General features: G+C 41.6%; 2 protein-coding genes across 5 annotated transcripts in view; both read left to right on the top strand.

Annotated features, from left to right (window-relative positions):
- Positions 1-10128: 10128 nt before the first annotated feature.
- Positions 10129-12476, top strand: znhit2 (zinc finger, HIT-type containing 2). Its single transcript, XM_032540679.1, has 2 exons — positions 10129-10232; positions 10476-12476. Exon 2 carries the CDS (start codon positions 10554-10556, stop codon positions 12294-12296), a length of 1743 nt encoding a protein of 580 aa, XP_032396570.1. The 5' UTR covers positions 10129-10232; positions 10476-10553; the 3' UTR covers positions 12297-12476.
- A 605-nt stretch (positions 12477-13081) lies between these two features.
- lrpprc (leucine-rich pentatricopeptide repeat containing) overlaps positions 13082-16027 on the top strand; it is a 52786-nt gene continuing 49840 nt past the window's right edge. Inside the window, exons 1-7 of one of the 4 annotated variants that reach the window (XM_032540675.1) lie at positions 13082-13340; positions 14042-14244; positions 14820-14942; positions 15091-15212; positions 15505-15563; positions 15826-15912; positions 16023-16027. The exon at positions 16023-16027 is cut by the window's right edge and continues 122 nt beyond it. In XM_032540675.1, the coding sequence (XP_032396566.1) occupies positions 13135-13340; positions 14042-14244; positions 14820-14942; positions 15091-15212; positions 15505-15563; positions 15826-15912; positions 16023-16027 (805 nt within the window). In that variant the 5' untranslated portion in view covers positions 13082-13134. Of the gene's footprint in view, positions 13341-14041; positions 14245-14819; positions 14943-15090; positions 15213-15504; positions 15564-15825; positions 15933-16022 lie in introns of those variants that run through there. The other 3 variants (XM_032540673.1, XM_032540674.1, XM_032540672.1) reach the window with 3 other exon arrangements.

The following is a 16027-nucleotide window of genomic DNA, read 5'->3' on the forward strand; positions in this document are numbered from 1 at the left end:
GTGTGTGTGTGTGTGTGTGTGTGTTTTGCTGGTTGGATGACAGTTACTTCAGAGCCTGTCTGACAGCCAGCATATGATCCTGAGACAGCGTGACAGCTGCCTTCACACCCCTCTGACACCACACACACACACACACACACACACACACACAATAATTGACAGCTTCGCCACCCTGTGACAGACCTGCTGCATCCACCTGCAGCCAACAGGCCCAAGGATAGAGAGGTGGAAGGGTTGAGGATAAGATGGAGATTGGTACTAAGAGTGTAACTTGAGGCTAGACAGGAGACAGATACAGAGATGGACAAGACACCAAAGGGCTGATGGATGTATGCATGGATGTCAAAGGTCAGAAGGAGATCTAAGCGAAGCCAGGAGATAGAGGAAAAGAGGAAGAAGTGGTAGTTTGATTGATAGGGGAATGAAAGAGAATCATAAAAGGAAAAAATAGTGAAGACAGATAGGAGACAAATTCTACCAATAAGAAAGTGAAGCTGGAATATTTGTTAATAAAAGAAGCCTGGGTGATGCTGAGGCCTAAGATCATAGACTGTAAATTGAGCTGAATCCCAACATTGCAACACAACATTGCACATTGCCAAGGAACAACAGTATACATGCAACACGCTGCCACAGAGAACATTTCACATCATTGCCTTCAACACAAAACTGATTTCTCTCTTGGCCTTCATCAGTTCTTGAAAAGTAGCTTCTCTCGCATCGCCCCAGGCCAGTTTACTCGCAGGCAACCCCACCCCCAATTGTCCCCACTCCAACTGATAACTGCCAAGGCTTCTGGGGAGTGGAAGTGTGGTGGGAGTGTAGTATCCATTGTTGAGGCGCCTTCATCGGAGCGCAGTGGCAGGCAGTGTCCTCCTCCCCGCTCCCTAATGCACCGAGACATCCCTGACATTCCACACCACATATATCAAAAGAGAGCTCTGGACTTCATACATACATACACTTCATTCACACAGGAGACAACGAAAGAAAAACAATGAGTGAGTCATGATGTTAGGGTTTCAGATGTATGAATTCCTTTCCCCATTAGTTTGCTCTGTATCATTTTGTTGACCCTTTCTTCTTTCCCTGCGTACCAATTGCATGTCACGGTTGAGAGGGCCTGTGTCTTCTCTGACAATGACATGCATGTTGTTGACATCAGCGTTAGGTTACTTATCTACGTGCTTGTTTGTTTGCATCTCGCTGTCCTCTTCCATTCACTCAATCCTCCAGAGTTGGCACAGTGACAATTTGTGGAATATGAAAACTTGATCGGATCTGATTGCCGGACTGCCACGAGAAAGTGAAGTCAACAACAGGCGTGCACAAGATAAAAAGCAACACTCTGAGGAGGCTGAGGCTCCTTGTGCTGCGAAGCTATCATGCAAATGGCTGAAAGAGGAGATTAGTGAGGGGAAAGGTTTCTGTAGAGTCTTTTATCAACTCCTACATTAGGCAAATGAGGTGGGATCAGGGGAGAACTTGCTTGAACTCGTGTTCTGCGTGCCAATAATCAACATCCACAATTTGTCTGCATTTCGGTGCCGTGACCCATTTATTTTCCTTAAGGGCCTGCTCACCGTCGCACAAGCATTAGTCCATTTCATTTTGTTTCTGGTTTAGTTCCAGTCATTTATTGTCAAACAATTTAAACCATGACACAACTGTTATGACTGACACGGTGAAAAGCTGTATGCTTTTCCCGTTTCTCCACACACCTGTGTACCTGTGGCCAATTACCTTTATGCCTTCCCAGGCCATGCTCTGCCCAGTGCTCAAACATTAAACAGTAGATTAATTAACATAACCAATGGGGTATATAAACAAAACAAAGTGTTATAATGGCGCCAACAATTTTAAAGATGTCTGTTTTGTCTTCGCGTTTGTGTTAAAAACTGTCAAAAGAAAGCTTCTACAACATTTCAAATTGAAATAAAGCTGCACTCCAGGAAAGTACTCTCACCTGCAAAGCAGAACTCGCACCAGAAACACCTGAAAACCCAGCCAGGTTATTTTTAACCTGAGACACTGTGAATGAGAGCCATTTTTAAGCTTTAAATTAATCTGTTCAGTCATTAGCACGTGCTACGTTGTCAATGTCTGTGGTACTTTTACTTTAACAGGGACTGTAAATATGTACTAAAACTACACACACACACACACACACACACACACACACACACACACACACACACACACACACACACACACACACACACACACACCCACACACACACATAGAGAGAGAGAGAGAGAACCCGTGCTGTTGTTGAGGGCAGGCTCACCGTAGGCCTTTTCCCAAAGCAGAGGTGATGTGTCCTGGTCCACTAATGTCAACATCGCAGCCAGGGTCGGAGAGCTGTCAAACACACTAACACACAACCTTTCCGCTTAACACTAACACAATAAGAGTATGTGATTATGTGCATGCCCAAAATGCCAAGTGTTCCCCTGTCCTTTCTCGATATTTGAAAGAGTTCCTCTCTTGTGTCGCCTTACCTTGCCTTCAAGGTATACACGCAAGTATCCTCTGTTCAGTGTGTGTGGATATTTATGTGATCTTTGCTTTGAAATTATTCCATTGTTCACTGATCATATTTAATGATATATCACCTGCATTTAACGGTTTCACATTATTATGCAATATTTGACCAAAAATAACAACAAATAAAAATAGTATGATGATGCAAATGGGGCTCTTGATGCAATCAGGCAACATGCAAGTTTAAGTTAAGTGGAATAGATTGTTTGACGCTTTCATTTATCGTCCAAGTTTGGCTTTGCAATCAGATTTGACAGAAAGCAAAGAGCTTCACATGATTAAAAACACGGGGATGTAAAATGCAAATTAATCAAAAATAGGGCAGCATGAAGTCAGAAAGCAGCTCAGATGTTCTAAAAAAATGTAACACAAATGCTCGTATTTTTACAGCCATTTGGTGTAAATACATAATAAATTCAGAGACAATTACAGGGAGATGAATTATTTTGCTCAACTGTTTCCAAAACTCTCTCTATTCCGTTAGTGGAATTTAATTTAGTTTATAACCAAATACCTGCAAAGGCAACGGCATCCCCATCAGCCTAAACACTACTTTGTATTTAGTGCTAATTCCCATGTGTTAGCATGCTGTCATACTAAACTAATAGTGAACATGGTAAACTTTACCTGTTACACATCTTTGTGTGTATTTAAGCATGCTTACATTAGCATTCAACTCACTATTTTGTTGTTTGAAAGAAGGAAATTGTTTTAGAGGGTGGCAAATCCTTTTTTTTTTTACAGTATACAAACCCTAAGGGGATAGTGGACAGGCTCTTTACCACTACACAATGACTTATCTACTTCTTTAGTGGTCTCCCCAATTTAAAAAGAAATATCTGCCTTGTGCTACATACAGAATAGCAGATTGGGTATACATTTTGATAAACATTATTATGCTGATCGTACCATGAATATGTGTCGAGCTTCATCTGTCAAGCTACAATAAGGCGGGCACACACACTAAGAGTAAATGAGTTAGAGCAGATGCTGGAGATGGCACGCGGCGAAGGCATGCAGGTGTTGGAGCGTGAAGGGTTTTCCCTGCTAATGCGGATATAATGATGTGACTTTAACTGCATCAACGTCACTGTGAAAGTGCTGCCTGAACAGCTTGTTTTGTCGATCGGCTAGACAATTCTTTGTGACTCACACCTCATGAAACAGAGAGTTAAAGATAGATAGAGGTAACAAGAGACGGATGGAGGTTGATAAACAAGAGGAGACAATGGCCAGTGTGTTGTTTTGACTGCGCTGAAAGGGAAGCGAAGCTGACAGTGAGTTGGCCTACATTCATTTAGCTTTATGTGTGAGGGGAAACAGAGAGACAGCCCTGTGTCTGTGTCAGTCTTCATCCACGCAGTGTGCGTGTGTACGTGTGCCATAGATAGGAGATCTAAATCAATGATTCCCAACCAGGGGTACTCATGTACTCAGAGAAAGTTACAAGGGGATATGTGGAAAGATTGTAGATTTCAGCCAATTTGTAAACATAGAAATGAACATCTGAATAGGTGTTGTAATCATAGACTGTATATTATTAATGGACAGCTCATGTGTGATGTCACCCATTGGTTTGTGGAGATCTGATATGAGTCGTCGAGTTTGCCGTTGTGGGCGCAGCCATCCTGGTTGCAGATGTTAATATGTTGATATTATATACATATAATAAAAATTGCAATGATATACTTATAAAATTATATATGAAAAGTAATGATAAAAAGCAGTGCATGGTTAAGAAGTTATGGCTAAACATTCAAAATAGTTAGCTAAAAGTAATGGATAAATGGTTTAACGATGAGCTAGAAGTGATAGACACATGGTTGAAATAGATAGCTAAAATTAATGGATAAACTTAAAACAGTTGGCTAGAAGCAATGGAAAACATTTTTTTTTAAATAGACAGCTAAATGAATTGATGAAAAGTTTAACAAAAGAACTGGATAAATAGAAATGGCTTTCATTAAATGTATCAAATAAATGTTTGAAGTAGTATTTACTTACTGTAAGTTATAAAACAATTGAGAAGGTTAGTTAAAAGGTAAAGTAAAGGATAAATGTCGAATCTGCTTCTGCAACTCCAAGTGATAGTAGTAAAATGCAATTCACCAAACAAACCCAAACATTAGATCAATTATATGAAAACATTTAATTTAGTTCTAAATAGCATCTGAAATCCGTTTAAATCAACACATTTGGAACATGACAGATATTGAAGAAAGGGTACGTGAGTTCAACTGACTAAGGCAAACCAAAAAAACAGTGATCTAAAGCAAAGACATCTCTTCAGTGTGTGTGTGTGGGGTGTGTGTGTGGGTGTGTGTGTGTGGTGTGTGTGTGTGTGTGTGTGTGTGTGTGTGTGTGTGTGTGTGTGTGTGTTTGTGTGCATCAGGTGTCACAATGTCACTCCTTTTTTTCCAAGTCAACATACTTGATAACATTTCACTTTCAGACTCTAAAAGTGGTATTAATCTCCATCAAAGTCCCAAAAGAACAAAGAACCAACACATACAGTACATTCCACAAACTGTCCCTCTCACAACATACACAGCACAGTGCTTCGGCATTTTAGTGATTTAGAGCGTCATCCCTGGTTGCCACTAGTGAAACTGTGATCTTCACAATGACACCTCAGCTCAACAAGGTTTAACACACACACACAACACACACACACACACCACACACACACAACACAAACACCACCACACACTCTCTCACACACACACACACACACACACACACACACACAGACACACACACACTGAAGGGATGTCTCTGCTCTGCCTCTCCTGCCGTCACATTCTCACTTCCTGATTTAGACAGACAGAGACCAATCCTTTGGGACACAGACACACTTCTCTCTTTCGCTCCCTCGCTCCTTCCTCCATTCTTCCTCTTTTCTTGATCTGCTGCTCCCTCTCGTGGGGCTGGAAGTAGGCGGGCCGGAGGTTAGACAGATGGAGGCGGGTGATACACCGATGCACAGTCAGTCTCAGGTTTGCTCCTGGGGGAATGGTGTGATGGAGACGGGGATGTAGAGGGAAAAACATGGAAGTCTCACTCTTTTTTTTCTTTTTTCCTTTACCAGCCATGAGAAGACAGAGATAGATTAGGCTTAAAGTTCAAAGAGAAAGAAGAATTAAGAAACATGCAACATATCATTGATTATGTCTTTGTATTGTTTCATAGACTGTATATTCTGTATTATTCATCATGCACGAATATACTAGATGTTTTAGTATTCATATTTACTGTATACACATGACATCTCCCAGCCTGACATAGGCCTATTTGGTATCTTTAGAAACTTTGGGATCTCTACTATAATTTTAAATACAGTTTGTGTTTGAACAATCTTTGGCTGCACTGCATACGTTTGTAATGACTGGCAGCTGCTGCTTGTAAAGGGGTTTGAACGTCATCGTTCCTCATGTTTTTGTCACGTCTGTCACTTTTCTGAAGAGGACAAGTACTAATCCCAATTCCTTTACAAGCTACAAGCTTGAGCCCAGTCCGAAAGAACAACACTCTCTCTGTTTATGTGCCTTATACTATAAAAACTAAATACATTTTTTAACAATTAGGCTAATGTTCTTTATATTGTTATTTTTCCTTTTTTATTTGGCAGAAGGCTGCAGTATAAGCCTACCTTCCTGAACTCGCAATCACACATTGTTGTCAGGGTTTTACAATAAGTGTTAATTTATTTATCTAACTTTGATTTAGCCAGGAAAGCCTCATTGAGATAAAAAAAAGACTATAACTTTTAGTTACAGACAAACAACATAGAACAGATGTAAAATATTCCACTTAAAAAATCATAAATGCAATTTCTAATAACAATCAGATTAAAGATTCCATCATAAAAACTGATTAGTAATAAATTAGACCAATTAAATGAAACAGATCAATGAGACCAAAGTAAGCCATTTTAGACACAATTCAAACTGTGTATTGCACTCTTATTTTCACAATAATATTATGTTATTATATTTAAACAAATACACATCAAAAGGGGAGATATTGAGTGAGAGAGAGAGAGAGAGAGAGAGAGAGAGAGAGAGAGAGAAAAGTGAGATACCCAGTGCATGACTGGGGTGGAGTTTCAAAATAACAGTAGGAAATTGCTGGTGTAGAAAAAAATAGTAGTACAGGAAATTATTGGTCTAGGCTACTGTGATACATTGGACCCTCTATTTCCTGCCTGGGTCCAGAGAGACAGAGACAGAGAGAAGGTTGACTTCTAGAGTACTGCAAGGCGTCTTTTTTCTTCTTCCTGCTTGTTTCTACTGTCACTGCTGTCAACAGCCACTTTAGGTCACTGAGAGGCTACTGCTCCATCTACCTGTGTTATAGCACATCACACGCCATACTGCACCCAGCACACAGACACGTACAGGCACATACACATACACTCAAAGAGAGAGTCCACTGGTTAAGGTAGCTCATGAAGCTATAGAGGAAACAGGGAATTGTTTATGTGGATTGAGTGACCTGGCAAAGGTTGACTATTAAAGGAAGGAAGAAAGGGAGACGGAGAGAGGACGAGGTCTGTGGAGAAACAGTAAAGCCTTATAATGAAAGGTAAATAATGGATCCAGGAGATGAATAATTAAAGGAGTACATTGATGTTTTCATGCTGGGAAGCTGAGCTCACATTCTTGGGTTCATTCATGAAAAAGGCACTCACAGACTCGCTCACAGACATTGGTACACTCTATCCTCAGCACCTTAGCTTCATAATTATGCACTTTTATTATTCCAAATAATGTTGAGAAGTCCTATTTACACTCAAAGAACTTATATATACTCCTCTTCAAATAAAAGAAGCTTTCATACTGCATTGTGCTCTCTTTAATGTTGATATAATAATACTATTTAATATTAATATTAATATTTAGAAGGCATTGTGATCACCAATGTCTTCAGTTTTGTTATTGTTTATATACAATGCATCTATTGTATGTACTTAGAAATCTTTTGTGTATCTGTTTCCATGTTTTTGTTATTAGGGTATATTGACTCCTGGTATTATACTGTCCTTCTGCTCCTCTCTTGGTTGATATATGATTATTCTCTTCATATTTCATCTATTTCCTTTTAAGTGTGCTATATGTAATGCAACCTCTGTGTTTGATAGTATGTTCCATGTGCTGCTGCAAACCAGGGCACTCCTTTAAAAGAGATTTTAATTATTGAGGTGTACTTTCCTGATTAAATAAAGTTAATAAAGTTCCGTAGTAAGTATTGTGAGGTGAGAAAAAAGTTTGATTGTACATGCAAAGTCAGTCTGTCAAACGGAAACACTTGCTTTTGGGTGCTCACATAAAAACTGGACATGAGACACAGACAGGATATTTTTTCCACCCCCCCCCCCCCCCCCCCCCCCCCCCCTCCCCCCCCACACAAATACTTACAGTCTCCCTTTTGGGTGTCCTATAATGCCAGATCCTTTTGGGGCTGACAGGTGACAGAACAGTCTAAATCAACATAGGTCTACTCTCTTTTACTGCAGACAAACACACACAGACACAGACACAGACACAGACACACACACACACACACACACACACACACACACACCCTGCTGCTGTACAGTAGACATGCCAGGGCTAGACATGCCCAAAAGGCAGAGCCTGTTCCCGTCACCTATCAGCTGGTGGCAGACAGCGGGATGTGTGTATGAGTGTGTGTCTGTCCTGTGCATTTTCTGGGTTTATTTTCTTGCACTCCAATCTCAATCCCATTTCAATCCCATTTTACTGCAAAATCTAAACACTTTCATGAACCCGGTAAAGAAAGGCATAAGAGCATGGACGAGTTTCACAAGTATTACACTCATCATAAATTAGATTTTATTGCATCTTAACTGACACCACAGGAGTCCTAATGCTGTGTGTTAGTGTGTATGGGGGGGGGGGGCATGTGTGTGATGGATAATGGAGGATGTACAACGTGTTATTTTTTTTAAGAGAAAATATACCGGAATATTCTTTCTTGTAAGCTGACATGATGGGACATTTAATAAAGTAATTATGAGATTATATTCATGCAAAAGGCTATAAATGTAAGGCAAGGCAAGGCAAGGCAAGGCAGCTTTATTTGTGTAGCACAGTTCAGCAACAGGGCAATTCAAAGTGCTTTACACAAAATCAGTTAAACAGATAAAATACAAGTATCCTCAAAAAAAATAAAAATAAAATAAAAATAATAGGCTACTAATTCATAAAACAGATAAAACACAAGTGTAAACTAACTAAATGTAGGTTTTTTATTGCTAAAATTTCACTGTGGGGTCTTGGTTTCTGAGTGATTATAACCCACCATTTAACCACTGTTGTCCAATTCTGCCCAGTTGTTACATATCATACCTATCTTTCCTGTCTGTGATTAAAATCCAAAATACCTGGCCCTTGACACATGAGAGGAGGACAAAAAGCTTTCCTAACCTGGATAAGACTCAGCTTTACTACATATCATAAGTCTAACAGTTAGTCAGTAGCTTGTAGATTTAGTGTTGGGGGTACTAACGTGTCACAGGACATGCCAGGGAAGAATAAAGGAGACACGAGGAGGCAGCACCCCACCCAGGACTACTGGCACGGCAGCCAGGGGCGGGGCCAAGACAGCATGGCACACGTCAACCTCAGACCCCCCTTCCTCCTCCCCCTTTCCCCAAGGGCTCCGACAGGCGGCATGGGAACCCCTTGGCCCAGTGAGGGGTGGACAGCCATCTGACAACTCCCCACCTGCGTGACCTTTACCATGCTTGACCCCCTACAGGAGACAATCACCTCATAGCAAACAGCCCCACGGGAGATGTAGACACATTGCACAGTCAGGAAGACCCACATATAGATAGACATGCATAATGTGTACACAGATTGACAGTTATGAATGAGTTAGTCAGACAGTGACATGCATACATCCCTGTGATGAGTGATTACGGTTGAATTTCCGTTTCAGTCATTTAGTTGCCGAGGAAGTCTATGGATAAGCTCATTTTAGGAATCAACTATCTTAATTTGGACTAAACAAGCCATTCATTTGTGTGTGGAGTGCCACTGTTAAGGCCTCATGGAATAAATATATAGAATTGATTACTCAGTTGGTTAGCAGTTTACCCAAATTACAATTTCTGTCACATTATACATTTCTTTATATATGATAGTAATGATATATAGTGGTGGTGATAGTATAACAACTCATCAGGTTACCTATAGGCTCCAAATTTCATACATAAAATCATTTTTGAGTTTCAAAGTTTCTTCTTCTTTTTCTTCTTCGTCTTCTTCTTCTTCTTCTTCTTCTTCTTCCTCTTATTATTATTATTATTATTATAATTAGTTGTAGTAGTAGTATCATCACAAGTATTTTCCATAGACAGTTGATGAAAGGTATTATCATCACCATCACTGATGATAGTAGGAGTAGTAGTTGTGGATGTTGTAGTTTTTTTTATTCTTTATTAACCATTGTAAACAAACAGACGTTCAGTAGGCCATGGACATTCCCTTTATTACAATTAAATTGTTGTAGTGTTAGTAATAAGAGTTGCGCTATGTAATTATAGATGTGTTACCGAAAATCAGAAACTGCGACTTTAAGTCGACAGAACGTCATCAACAGGCGACAAGGCGGCTTCATCGAGGAAACAACCGTGCAACGTCGGTGTAAATGCTGGGAAGTAAGTATACGTTGTCCTTTAAGCTGTTAACGCTGAAGAAAGCTCGTTATATTGACATGTAATGTTGCTAGCAAAGCCTTCTTGGCGACCTTTACCCTGACTGTAAAGCGGTTTACGGATGTAACGCTACGTGTGTTTAAAGCTAAAGCAAAACTGTAAAATCCCCTTTTACAGAAACGTAACAAAGGATGACATACATCCCTACTAACTAACCACTCTAATTTCCATCTCTTCAATTCTTAGGTTACCTCTTTCGGACTTGAGACCTTTACAACTTTCTCTTTTTGCTACTACATCGTGCTTATACCCGTTCGACCGCTAATGAATCCAATAATTAGACGGAGACTTCCGCCGTCTGTCCGGAGTCTTCTGACTGACATCGGTCCAAAGGAGGAGTGGATTGACACAGAGCCCGAAACAGTGACTAAAGACGGGGTTCTGCTCCCGTCTAGAGTAGCAGCTACACAGGAGGAGTTTCTCACGCCAGCCAAGACACAAGAGGAAGAGGATGGGAGTAACGGCAGACGGAGTGCAGTCTGCATGTTGTGTAAATGTAAGCCCTCTTGTTACACCTGCCCTCGGTGTAACCTGTATTACTGTGGCTTGGCTTGCTACCAGAGCCCAGATCACTCCTTGTGCTCTGAGGAGTTTTACAAGGAGTCCGTTCTACAGGAGCTGAAGAATATGGGGAAAACAGAAAGTGAAGGCAGAATTAAAATGCAGGAGATTCTTGTGGGACTCAGACAAAAGGCAGAAAAGACAGACGGGGGGATGGAAAGTTTGTTGAAGGACGCTGGTGTTGTGTCAGATGACGAAGAGGCAGGAGAGGCAACAGAGAAAGTGCAGGTTGTGGAGCTCCTTTCCAGGTTGGCAGAGCTTCAACAGTCTGGAGAAGAGAGTGCAACAGAGATTGAGGCTATTTTGAGAAAACTTGAAGAGATTGGAGAAGGGCAGCTGCTACACGGAGACATAGATGAGGGCGCCGAAGGAGCAGAAGCGGAGTTGGACTTGGCTGATCGACTTTCAGGGCTGAATATTGACAAACTTTCAGAAGAGGAGCTGTGGGAAATTCTCAACAATAAAGAGAAAGAGACATTTATAGGTCTGGTAAAGGATGGAGCTCTTGGTGGGCTGGTTCCCCTGTGGAAGCCGTGGTGGGAGGAACATGAGGATGGCGGGACAGCCCTGGTGGAGGTGCTTAAGGAGGAAGTGAGCAAACTTGAGAAGGATGATTCAACAACTATGAATGAACAGGAAGTTGATGAAGTCAAGACATCACAAGAAATGGTTCAGAGTCATACAATCATTCATCGGGGAAAATCAGCTACAAAGTTGAGACCGATTAAAGGAGGAAACAAAAAGGAAACCAGCAAGGGAAAGGGTAGTTCATCCTTTCCAAGTGTCCCTCAAATATCTGCAAAAATTCCAAAGTTGAGTTCCTTATGTGCAAACCCATCTCCCCTTGTTTGCTATGGTTTGGTCAATGCACTTTTTGGCTACACCTTCACACTGTGCCTGTTTAACAATGACACTGATTCACTGTTGTTTGAGTTCTGTGACATGATTCTTGCTCTATCTGAAGCACTGAACTCCAGCAGGGTGTTCAACTCTGTCCAAGAGGCCTTAGACGGTGGAGAAACTCTCATTTTGGGTGGAGGTTACCTCAACAAGGATGATCCTCTTGCCCCAGCAAGGGCGGTGGAAGCCGTAGCTCACATTGTGACTGGCCGAGACAGAAAGGATGCTTCAGGATACTGCCTAGCAGCCTTGAGTCAGCTTTGCTCAGTGCTCTCCCAGGCCAGAACAGCCCTTTCTAAAAAGGGTGAGGAAGGAGCAAGGAGACAGAAGTACTTCCTGGCAAGCAAGAAGTGTGAATTCTTTCAAGCTTGGGTATTGGACAATGCACACAGGATTCGTAGACTAGCTATTGAGTTGTGGAACGAACACAGTAAAAGAGAGAGTGTTAGGAGCAGCATGGAGGAAGCAAAGACCGTAGTTGATAAGAACTTGAAGAAAGGGAAGAACAAAATGAATAGTAAGCTCATTGAAGAACTCAGCGAATGAAGTCCTATTTGAACACGCTACTGAATGTAAAAGTTCATGATGTAAAATAAAAAACTGAATAAATGACATTTTCTCACTGTGAAATTCAACAACTAAAGGGTCATCACTGGTCTGATCTTAATATACAGTTAAACAATGTGTTAGCATGAGTTTATTGATGTAAATAAAGTTTCTACAATATGAGTAGACATTTGTATTTAATGAGTTCTTGCATTACACGCTGGAAATATAATTTAAAAATGTAACAAGCACAGCCAAACAGAACTAGTATGAGATGACAAGCAATAGTAAATAACAAATAACAAAAGCAGTGGAGTATTTGCTTATGTAGGTATTTACATTTTTCTTGGACCTGTGAGTACTTTTCTTCACTCTTTATCACACAACTTCCGTACAGAGGTGCAAACATACATGTACAGTAGAAAAGAAAAAAAAAGACAACCATAAAAAAAGGTTTACATTTTATAGTTTGTGTTATGTGCATCCCATTAGAATCCTTTAATAACTTAAAGAGCCTAATGGCTTTTGTTTTTAACAGTAGATAAGATAGAAATTAGAAATTCATTAATAAAGTGTAGAAAAGTTGGCTTGGTCCCTGAATAGGGAATTTCCCGTAAATAACAAATGTATGATACACAACATGTTATTTTCAATCCCAAGAGCTGACTATTTCTTCCATCTCTATATGGCACAGTGTAACCATGGATGATTACAATGACTGTGTGACCTACATGGATGTATTTAGAGAACGGCGACCTATGAGAGTGACACAACACTGACGCTCTCGCGGTGTTCTCGCGCTACTCCGGTGGTACTATTGACCGGTCACGTGGAGCGGATGCCCTTCCACGGTGCGACAGAAAACATGGCTGCGCTCTTGAGATCAGCCCGGCTACTCAAGTTTTCGCCTTCGGGCTTGCTTCAGATATCAGGGACCAAACGAAACGGGCCGACACTCAGTCGTCTGTACAGCGGAGCTCTCGGCGGCAGAGGGACCGGAGTTTGTTCCCGACAAATCAGCCCTGCTTCGGGAAACGCGTCCAGGTATCACGTACTCTGTTAGCCGGTGTAGCTGGGATCCACGCGTGAGCTTGAAGCTGATATGTCATTGAGGCTCAATGACAGCCAGAGACACACAAGTATCCACACTAATATGAGCTGCATTATTAAATGTGGCGTGCTCACATTATAGGCATTATGTGTGAATAAATCGCCTGCAAACGTAAACAGTTGTTTAGAGAAACATGGCTCCCGTTTTCACAAGGTGATGCTTAGATGTTGTGTAACGTTAACCAAGTCATGCGCACACAGTTTCATAATAACACTAACTTGGTCCGTATTCATAATGTTACTGTTCGCTACACGTGTGTGTTTCCGTACGGTGCATTAGCTAGCTCTAGCTTTTAGGAAAAGGCCCATCATTGGTGACCAGCAATGCACGTTGTCATACTGTGATGCAGATAAGTTATTGTCAAATGTAACATTTTATTATGAAGTTCCAGTGTAACACTGACCTCAGCTGATGTGACAGCCATGGGTTTTACTTCTGCGATTCTCAAGGTCACAGCTCTTAACCAAAAAGCAACATGTAAGAGCATCCTGCAGAGATGGATCTGCCTTACTGTTGATTTTGACATGTGCATTGTTGTGCACTCAACATATCCTGCTTTTCTATTTATCTCTTCCCTTTGACTCCGTCCGTCCATCTCTGTCCCCCTCTGATGTCACAACCTAACCATCTGCAGTCGTGTTTGGCCATACGCAGTGGGGTGTGTGCGTAACTATGCTGTGGCCACAGAGCAGAAGGACGAGGCCAGCGTTGCGGTGCGGTCCAAGCAGGCGCAGCAGTTTGACTGGGCTCTGGCCAAGCTGGACAGCTCCGTGAGGAGAACCGGTCGCATCACCAAGACCCTGTTGCTCCGCATCTTCCATGATATCTGCAGGACAGGTAGGCCGGCAGAGCAGTGATCAGGGGGGATGTGAATGTCAGATGGAGGTGGAGACATGCCGTAGTTATTAATATTAATAATTTATACTGTTAATTGATCCCCAGTGGGGAAATTACAGTTTACACTCTGCTTTGTTAGTAATCACTACACACAGGTCTCAATTACACATACATGCTCAGGACCTATTCATGGAGAGATGTCAGAGTGGGCTGCCAGCTGGACCAATGCCCTGAGCGGTGGGGGGGTGGAGGGGGTATGATGTCTTGCTCAAGACTACCTGGCAACTCTCCATCCACACTCCGTACTTTGGTCCGTACGGGGACTTGAACCAGCAACACTCCGGTTCCCAACCCAACTCCCTACGGACTGAGCTATTGCCACCATAAATAATAATTTTGTTACATTAAACATGTAATCAAACTGCTGATAGCTCAGCCAAACTTTTGAATAACACCATTTCTTCTCTTTAGGAGATCATTAAAAGTTGGCAATAAGACTAGCTGACGCTCATGTCGTCTTTATTATTATTTTTTTTCTACATCCACCCTCACCCTCTGTTGTTGTCTGTCTGCAGGTTATCCCAGTGGTAACCAGGCCTTGTTACTGCTGCGTAGCTGTGGGTCGCTGCTGCCTGAGGTGCCCCTGGAGGAGCGCTCTGAGCTGGCACACCGTGTGTGGGAGAAGCTGCAGGAGTTGGGTGAGAGGCCGTACCAATGGCAACAACCTAACCATCTTATTATCCAGAGTACCATGTTGTTGTTCACTGCTGCTGAACTTAAACATAATTTAAAACTTAACCATGATTTCAAAGATTTAAACGATGATTTGCATATTGTCCTCCGCAGGTGCACAGTATGATGTTAGTCACTACAACGCCTTGCTGAAGGTTTACCTGCAAAATGAGTACAAGTTCTCCCCCACTGACTTCCTGGCCAAGATGGAATCCGCTAACGTCCAGCCCAACAGAGTAAGCACTGCACTGCAGGGTACAATGATAGCATGACCTGGTTAGATTTCTGTTTGCTTGAACTCAACCTCAACATAGCCAATAAAGGAGAAACCAACATCCCTAAAAAAAAATTAGGTTGATATACAGTGTGTTGTAGTTGATAATTCAAATGAATTCTTCAAAAAAATAGTACCTCACCTCTCTGATCCACACTTGGAACAGAGCAGCACTTTTGCACTCTGTTTTAACAATTCCTACACATTTGGGGATTTCAAGCTCTGTTTGATTTGCTTTTTATTTTTCTGCACAGGTTACCTACCAGAGACTCATAGCAGCCTACTGCCAAAATGGAGATATCGAGGGAGCCAGGTGTGCAAACTTTGTGTTCTGCTCATGAACAACAACAGAGTTCATGCTCTGACATCTGCTACTTGACAAATGGTTCCATAACAGCATCATTCTCAAAAGCTGATTTTTCAGTCAAGCTTTTTTTGTGTGGAGCTTGTATATTATGAGTTATGAATTTATTTTTTTCCACCCCTGGTTGTTATAATACCTACTATTAGTCTTTATAGACATAAAGACATTGTGCCTTTTGGGTTTATTTTAACGTTCTTATCCCCTTTCTCAGCACCATTTTGGGTTTCATGAAGAGCAAAGATTTGCCCATCACCGAGGCTGTTTTCAACTCCCTGGTGACAGGCCACGCTTGTGCAGGGTGAGTGTCACAGCTTTTGCTCTTGCAGCATACCATGCTTAATGGCTCACAATAAGTGTTGGTGTTGAAATAAGAAAATGTTGAACCAGCTGTCATCTGTCACTGTGCAGGGACA

The sequence above is a fragment of the Etheostoma spectabile genome, chromosome 17 (assembly GCF_008692095.1).
Source record: "Etheostoma spectabile isolate EspeVRDwgs_2016 chromosome 17, UIUC_Espe_1.0, whole genome shotgun sequence".
NCBI classification, from domain to species: Eukaryota; Metazoa; Chordata; class Actinopteri; order Perciformes; family Percidae; genus Etheostoma; species Etheostoma spectabile.

What these genes read in the sequence shown, in the direction of transcription:
- znhit2 (XM_032540679.1), top strand. Translation starts at nt 10,554, where the DNA reads ATGAATCCAATAATTAGACGGAGACTTCCGCCGTCTGTCCGGAGTCTT.